At 33.2% G+C, this 9,077-nt stretch overlaps 1 protein-coding gene across 2 annotated transcripts in view; it reads left to right on the top strand.

Annotated features, from left to right (window-relative positions):
* The window catches only part of LOC107678782 (cysteine-rich motor neuron 1 protein-like), a 65,379-nt gene that overhangs the window by 8,431 nt on the left and 47,871 nt on the right, over positions 1-9,077 (top strand). For both annotated transcript variants that reach the window (XM_016474174.1, XM_016474175.1), the window contains exons 2-3: positions 2,588-2,740; positions 4,556-4,717. In XM_016474174.1, the coding sequence (XP_016329660.1) occupies positions 2,588-2,740; positions 4,556-4,717 (315 nt within the window). The remainder of the gene's footprint in view (positions 1-2,587; positions 2,741-4,555; positions 4,718-9,077) is intronic.

Here is a 9,077-nt window from a genome sequence, read left to right as displayed (position 1 = left end):
GGACCAACGAACCAGGCTATATCACAATGTATAATGGGTAATTACGTAAGTTCCATGAAAAGCATTAGCTTTGTTGTTTTGCTAATACTTCAAAATGAACCTGTGAATGTCTGTGGGTGAGCACGTCTTCGCCATTCAAAATAAAAAAGTGCACTTTTTAATTTCATAATGCCGTTTTATTGCTCTTCTTCTTAGTAGGTGCATTTGAAAAATATTTTCCCGATGAATCCTGAACTCCTGCTCAAAATGATAAATTAATATAAGGACAGCTGCAAAAAACAACAAAACAGCCCGCGAAGCTGTTGTCGTTCCATCCTGACGGATGACAGCCGTGACAAATAAGCGGAATCCAGGAAAATAAACCGCGGAACTTTGACCAATGAGGACAACAGTTTACTCGCGCGTGTGCACACTTCACAAGATCTCAACTAGATTCGACTAAGTCTGCAAGGTTTGTGAAATTAAATGTTCATTAGTCATTCAGAGATTTGTTTAAATTATATAAATGCGTATTTGCGGAATGCTGACGGCAAACGAGAAAGTATTATACTTAGCCTTTAATAATTTAAAGCAATCGTTATAATACTTTTTTGTATACATTTTAATTCCTTTGTTTAACAGTTCTATCTGATTATTAGATAGACTTCTATCCATATTAGACAGAACTGAATGACAACAGCGAACAAGAGGGAGAATGAACGAGGTGGTCTCGGCTTGATTGAAAACGAACTCTGGAGCGGTTCGGTTGTTGTGAGAAAGCAATCCGATCTAACGGACCAATGAACCTGGCTATATCACAATGTTTATTAGGTAATTACGTAAGTTCCGTGAAAAGCATTAGCTTTGTTGTTTTGCTAATACTTCATAATGAAGCTGTGAATGTCTGTGGGTGAGCACGTCTTCGCCATTCAAAATAAAAAAGTGCACTTTTTAATTTCATAATGCCGTTTTATTGCTCTTCTTCTTAGTAGGTGCATTTGAAAAATATTTTCCCGATGAATCCTGAACACCTGCTCAAAATGATATAAATTAATATAACGAAAAAAAAAAAAAAAAACAATAAGCCCGCGAAGCTGTTGTCGTTCCATCCTGACGGATGACAGCCGTGACAAATAAGCGGAATCCAGGAAAATAAACCGCGGAACTTTGACCAATGAGGACAACAGTTTACTCGCGCGTGACTTGTATTAACAAATTTGGTTCGTTTAGAAACTTTGCCATGTGAAAGCGAACCGCACCAAGAATAAAAAGCAACATTGTAATCATTTTAATCCCTGTTTCGGAACAAAGCTATCGATCTACAGGTGTGAAAGCACCCTAAAAGTCTGACGCGCTGTCAAAATAAAAGTCCCGCCTCGAACACATCGGCCAAACAGAAAAACTTATCGGTCGATGCCGATATTTGAAAAATGGCAGATATCGGCCGATATATCGGTCGACCACTAATAGACATATTAAAAAATAAATAAAAAACACTCAAAAATCACTCAATAAAATTACTAAAACTAAAATTAAAGTGAAAACAGAAAAATAAAAAAGTCTAAAACAAAATATTAACAAAAGTTAAGTTAACTGTTAAGTTTAGTACCTACTAGTGTTCTTTTAGTATTATTTATATACTATTATAGTATTTATTAATATTTTGAATTAGCTTTTATTTTTATATTTACAGTTTTTATTTTAATTTTAGTTTAAGTTTTAGTAATATTTTCATGTGCTTTTTGAAATTATTTCTATTTAGCTTTAATTTATTATTAAAATAATTGTTTTATTTCCGTTTAGTTTTAGAAATGTTAGTACTTCAGCTTAAATTTATTTTATTTTAGCTAGTTGCCACGGCAACATTTCTAATTTTCGTTTAGTTTTACTTGAAGTACTAAAATAACTAAAACTATCAACTAAAACCAATAAATGAATATTTAAATAACTGACAAAAACACACAATAAAATTGCTTAAAATTTTACTACAAATAAAGTGAAAACAGAAAATATATATAAAAAAAAGAATGTTATTACATGTATAGTTTACGAAGGTGTTATTTTAACATTATTCATATACTATGATAGTATTTTTTAATATTTCTAAATTCGCTTTTTTATGTTTTCAGTTTTTATTTTAATTTAAATTGTGCTTTTTAAAAATTATTTCTATTTAGCTTTAATTTATTTTTTATTCCAGTTTATTTGTAGTTATTTTAGTACTTCAACTTATTTTATTTCAGTTATTTGCCAAGGCAAAGTTTCTAATTTTTATTCATTGTTTTTCATCTAATATTTATTAACTATTTGTAACTATGAGCAGTAATAATAGTGATGTTTGAATACTTGACCTATATTAGATGTGAAGCTTTTAAATAAAGGTAAATCTGAGAACAACAGGCGAAAGTCTCCGCTTTCTCTTCATCTCACTGCTGTCTAGGAGAAACAATTGAGAGATCTTTCCAGGCACAACAATGTTAAAGCGTCTCTGTTTGGCGCCATTCTGTGGAACGAAAGCAAACAAATCTCAGCGACAGCCGAGACGGAGACAAAACGTCCCTGACAAACGAGTCTGGTTACCATGGTAACGCTGTCTTCTTCTCCGCAGCGGTACCCGACGCGACGGATGCAGATGAGCATTGCCCGCTGGTGAGCGGCTGTGAGAGCGTGGATGGAGAGTGTGTGTGTGAATCCAAACACTCGTGCATCCAGACCTACAGCTTTCCCAACAGAGACGCATGCGTGCATGCTGGGAAAACAGGTGCGTATGTCACCCTCCAAATAACAGGGCTTCCATGGGTCCTTTGTGGGTTTGATCAAATTCAAGGCCATAACGAGTCTTAAATAGTATAACAAAAGTTAAAATATACAAAAAATGGCCAAGCAAATTTGCTAAAATATTATAAATTTACATGCATATATATTTTCTACCAATATATATTTTTTGGATATTTTTGAAAATATATTTAAAAAATATAAATTTAATTTTTTAAAAAAGCATTTAAAAATAAATGTTGCCCTCCATACATCACATTTGAAGAAAAACTGTAACACGTGTGAGCATATAACACGTTTGAATAAAAATAAATTATGAAGTCTAAATGTAGGCTTTTTAAATATATTTTGGTATATGAAGGTTGCAACTAAATATATTTTCAATTTTTTAAAATATATTTCATTGAGCTTCATTGTTTACAATATATATTTAGCATATATTTAAAATATATTTTGGCCAGAAAAAAAATATTTTTTGCCATATGGGTAAATTTGGGGATGGAAAAACAGCATTGTGATATGGATATGTGAATATTAAACTTCAAAAAGCTATGATTCTATTAAATAAATGTGAACACTGCACGTTTCAAAGTCAAAGCATGGCGCTGTTGTGTGTTTTTAGAGCAGTTCGCAGTCAGTGAATCCTGCACATTTATGTCTAATGATTGCTTATTGATGCACCTTTGATGAATTTACAGTTTACTTTATGGTTTTTATATTATAATATGTTTTAGATGGTTGTAAGATGCATATTTTATGTGTCTCATCTTTTTGAATGAGTAGCTTAAGTAGTAAAGCATAGACATTTCAAAATAAGAGTCCTACTGTATTTCGGGCTTGTTAATGATTAAAAGTCCCTCATTATGCATTTTTATTGGTATTTTGGTTCCCATATTTGTCTGATATTTTTGAACGAGCAACTGGAAGTAGTAAAGTATAGATATTTCAAAGTAAGAGTCCCTGTATAATTTAGTAATGTTTACGATTAAAAGTGCCTCATTATGCATAAAATATTTTTAAAATTTGATGTATTTATTTATTTTTTGGTTATTATCGATGTTTTGGTTCCCATATTTCTCTCATCTTTTTGAAAGAACAGTCAGAAGCTAAAGTTAATAAAGCACAGACATTTCAAAATAATAGTCCAGGGGTATTTTAAGCTTCTTTATGATTAAAAGTCCCCATTATGCATACAATCTTTTTTTTTATTTTGGTCATTATTGATGTTTTTGTTCCCATATTTCCCTCCTCTTTTAAAACGAGCAGTCGGAAGTAGTAAAGATAAACATTTCAAAATAAGAGTCCCGGTGTATTTCAAGCTTGTTTATGATTAAAAGCCCCTCATTATGTATACATCTTTTTTTCTAATTATAATTAGTATTTTGGTTACACAATAAACAGTATCTGGCATTTAAATCAGCATAAACTCTGAACCGATCCGTCACAGGAAAGAAAGACTTAAGAACATTATTTAACACATTGAACATATAGATTTTATTAGTATCGGCACAATAATCTTTTTATTGCCTTTCTTTTCATTGCGTTCAGATTAGAACACGTCCCAAAATAGACATGTGCGCAGCTCTTCTGGGACGTGTTTTAACAGGTTTATGCATGATATATCTTTACGTAAACTATCGTGTTACATCGTTTATGTTCAGCATAAAGTTATTTGAACCTAAATGTATTTAAATTCATTGAACCAGAAATGCGTCCAAGTTGTGATTTATATGCTGCATTAATCATGGTCTGTTAATCATCACTAGCCTGTGTTTGACCTGTAACTCTCTGTATTTCTCAGGTTCTCTCCGTCACGAACACAGACACAGGCTTGTGGGTCCCGTGAACCCGGCGTGTGTGTTTTCTGGCTGTAATCTGACGGCCGACGGCTGTGTTTGTTCGTCTCAGAGCTGCGACGATCACTTCACGTACGCCAACCGCAGTCAGTGCCAGCGAGCCGCAGGTAACGCAGCGTTTCCAACACATTCACACTGAACAGGACACTTGAAACGCATCTGATATACAGTGCAGATCAAAATTAGAGAACAACCTACAATTTCCTAAATTTCAAGGTCACTGTTTAGTCCTATTTGGAGTTATCCTAACAGGAGTAGACGGGCAGTTTTTTAAGCATATTTCATAAATCAATTGTATTCTGAAGCACAGTAAATGAGATATTTGAAAAAGAACTCTGATCAAAATTAGAGAACACTTACAGATACCTCCCAGTTATTGCTGTTAATCAGGCATCTGGTGCTAATTTCATTAATTATATTTCAAACCCTATTTAACTGGCAGCATTCCTTTAATTTTCACTGAGATTGAAAGATGGCGGGTTGCTCTAAAGTGACTGAAACCCTGCGACAGGAGGCGGTCCAGATGAAGGCCAAAGGGACGACACTTTCAGAAACTGGTCGTTCCAAATCTGTGATTTCTTGAATATTGCAGCTTTGCAATGACTCTAATTCATTCAAGTCCCCTAAAGACGCTGGTCGTCCACTTAAGACAAATGCACGAGAGGATAATGCAGAGACTCTCAATGGGGAATCGGTTCAGCACTGCAGCTGAAATTGCTCATCAGTTCAACATGTTAGTATAACAGTGGCATACCCACAGCTAATATAACTTCAGATTTTAAGCGATGAAGATTAATAATATTTTTTCAAAAACAAGTATTTATAGATTGTTCTCTAATTTTGGTCTCCACTGTAGATGAAGGTTTCCAAACATGTGCACGCAGCTAACAGGGAATGTTCTCACAACTTTCACTAACGTTTGTTAAAAGTTATATTAACGTTAGGACAAAACGTTCTTAAAGTAGCGTTTATGGAATGTTCTTATGATGTCATTTGTACTCGATGGATGTTCTAAAAAACGTTTCTGTAACCTTTAAATAACGTTCTAATCACGACAAGAAAACTGGGCATTTTAATGTTCTTAGAATATTGAAAATAAACGCTCTAATAACGTTCTATTTTGGGTGGAAATGAAGTTCGTAGAATGTTCTAAGAAACTTTTTTGTAACCTTTAAATAACGTTCTAATCAAAACTGGACTTTTCAACATTTTAGAAACATTTCAAAACAATGCTCCCACTACGTTTTAATTAATTAAAATAAGTTAAATTTGTTACACATCAGGATCTCGCCTTTGAAGATGAGCGTGAATCATCAGCAAAAGCATGATTAAAGCATGATATTATAATATAAATTTACATTATTTTTAAGTTATAAAAGGCACTGTACTGACTGTTGTAATTTTGTTGCAGTTATTTTACTATCAGTGAGATACTACTATAGTTTTTTATTAGTAGTTTGAATTCGTTTTTATTATAATATATTATATTTTACATTTTTGTTAAAGTTTTAGTAATTTTGGGGTTTTTGTCATTTTGATTCGTTTTTTTTTTAAAGATGTCTATGTAATTTTTATTAATGTTTATTTCAGTTTTAGTTATTTTAGTAGATGAAGCCAAACTAGATTAAAATGAGAAATGTTTCTGAATGTAGCTGAATTAAAAAAAAAATAAATAAAATTTTTTCAGTTATTTTGTATTTTATTTTGAGTAACAATGCAAGCATAAACCTGATGAACTGGAATATCTACTGGAAGAATAGTTTATTCTGATTATGAATAATCTCAGATAGCATTTCTTATGGGAAACTCTGGATTAAGAATATTTAAGAAACAAACAAATGCAAATGGCAGAAGATTGATGGATCTTTGAATTCTGTGCAACTTTTCTGCAAAGCAACAATTAATATTATGAATAATTGTAATTTTATGTTGCTGTTGGCACTATTTTATTGAAGCAATAAAGCCACTGTGGGTAATTTTACTATGATTTTACCTGATGTAAACTTTTACCGTGGTAAAATCACTATAATGCACTATAAACTTAATCCATCTAATAATCCCTCTCACCCAGACATACACTACCATCAACAAATTTGTGATTTAAAAAAAAAAAAATTATTAAATAAATACTTTTTTTCATAATGTATGCATTAAATTGATCAAAAGTGACAGTAAAGACATGTATAATGTTACAGAAGATGTCTATTTCAAATAAATGCTGTTCTTTTGAACTTTCTATTCATCTGTGAATCCTGAAAAATAAAATGCATCACAGTTTCCACAAAAATATTAATGTTTTCAACATTGATAATAATCAGAAATGTTTCTTGAGCAGCAAATCAGCATATTAGAATGATTTCTGAAGATCATGTGACACTGAAGACTGGAGTAATGATGCTGAAAATACAGCTGCGCATCACAGGAATAAATTACAGTTTAACAGATATTCACATAGAAAACAGCTGTTTTAAATTATAATAATATTTCACATTTTTGCTGTATTTTTGATCAAATAAAAGCAGCCTCGGTGAGCTGAAGAGACTTCAAACCCGAGACAGATCTGCGACTCATTCCAGCGATACAGTAAACTGGGTTTCTCAGCGTTTTTCTCCTTGCGTTCAGTGACGCCCCTTCAGCAGCCAAACACTGAGCGCCGCTTGTGTGCGATTACTCAAGCGCACATCTGTTGATCATTAGCTTGTTTGCGCGAGTGTCTGAGTGGGATGTGAGTGTCTGTTTGTTATCAACACACAAGTGTGTAGCTTATATAACAGACTCGTCCCTGAAAACCAGGTTTCCGCCACATACGGCGCACATGTGATCAGGTATCTGGTTTTCCCCTTGACTAAAGGAGATTCGCATGTGTTCTCAGTCAGAAATGCCCCATACAGCATATCTGAGAGACAGAAAAAAAATATATTTAATTAATAAATAAATAAAATATTTATACATTTCAGATATATTTGAAAATATGCAAAAATGGCCAAAATATATATATTTCCATAAATATATTTTCTACCTATTGTTTTGTATATTTCTAAAAATATGTTTTAAAAATATACTTTTAATATACATTTAATATATATATTTTGCCCTCCATATATTTCGGTTTCAAAAATATATTTTAAAAATATAAATATATAGATATTTTTAAAGCATTTAAAATTATATTTTTCCCTCTATATATTTTTGTTTAAAAATATGTTTAGGTAAATATATTTTCTACCAATCCTACATTTTTTCACCACAGCTTTTCCTCTGTTTTTTTTTTTTTTTTTTTTTTTTTTTTTTTTAAAGCCTCTGTATGAATAGAATTCAAAGACATATATTGTGGCGGACATCAATCATTGAAAATATTACAAAGTGTCAATATGTAATATATATTACAAATAGGAGTCAATATAATGTTTGCTTTATCTCCATAAATCCATATCTGAAGGCAGACAGACAGGCTTATCATGTGAAGAGATTCTCTGGTCCTGCGTTTATAAACACGCCACATGTGAGCTGTTGATTATATTTTATTACAGAAACTGTGCACTTATCATTGGACTGCAGTCGAGGGTGAAATAACTGAAATATTTGCTCTTAAAGGGATTTCATTCTCTCACAAAAGTTTGGTGTTCTTTTGAGAAACTTTGCGTTCCATAGAGAAAGCAAATGCAAAATTTAGTGGGAAAAGAATTCGTGAGAGAATGGGTAAAAAGCAATGAATTATATTTTACGGTGATGGAAAAAATAAGAGATGGGAGAAAAAATATAATACTCTCGCAAAACCTTTGCGTTCCCCTGAAAAACTTTGCGTTTGCTCGCAAAGAACTCAAAAGTTTTGCAAGCAAATCCAAAGTTTCTTGGGGAAGAATTTGCGAGGACCACAAAACATTTGCGAGAGAACAGAAAAAGCATTGAAAAGCATTGAAAAATAATAAAGCATTGAATTGTACTTCACACGTTGAAGTACAAAATGGCATTTGCAACCTATTTGTTGCAACCTTTCCCTCTGATGTTGTGCTGAAGTCTCACCCAGTTCTGGAGCTGAGCTCATTGTTTCTCTTCACATGAAATATACCAAAAATCGATGTTAAACCAGAGGGCTTACCCCAAAAAAAGCCACACAGGGGCCGCCGGACTGAGCCGGCTTTGTTCTGCGCTGACTAGCATCCAAAGTCAGTCTCTGAACAGAGTGTGCATTGTAGGCTTTTTCCATGAGTAAACCCTGCTTGTCAACACAGCCTCCTCTGCCTGCGAGCTGCGCGCGACGGAGGAAGACTGCCGCCCTTGTGCCCTCGGCGCAAAGAAAAACACGTTCACAAAGAGCCGCTTCACTTTCATGAAAGAGCGTCTGAGATCTCAGATATATGTATTGTTTACAAAGGGCCTTTCTGCGCTTATAAAAAAAACAATTTCCGCTTACCCTGGAGGGTGTGTGTGTGTGTCTGTGTGAGTGTGAGTGTGAGTGTGAGAGAG

Source organism: Sinocyclocheilus anshuiensis, unplaced genomic scaffold (genome assembly GCF_001515605.1).
Source record: "Sinocyclocheilus anshuiensis isolate Anshui unplaced genomic scaffold, SAMN03320099.WGS_v1.1 scaffold208, whole genome shotgun sequence".
NCBI classification, from domain to species: Eukaryota; Metazoa; Chordata; class Actinopteri; order Cypriniformes; family Cyprinidae; genus Sinocyclocheilus; species Sinocyclocheilus anshuiensis.
This window is presented reverse-complemented; position numbering and strand designations above follow the sequence as displayed.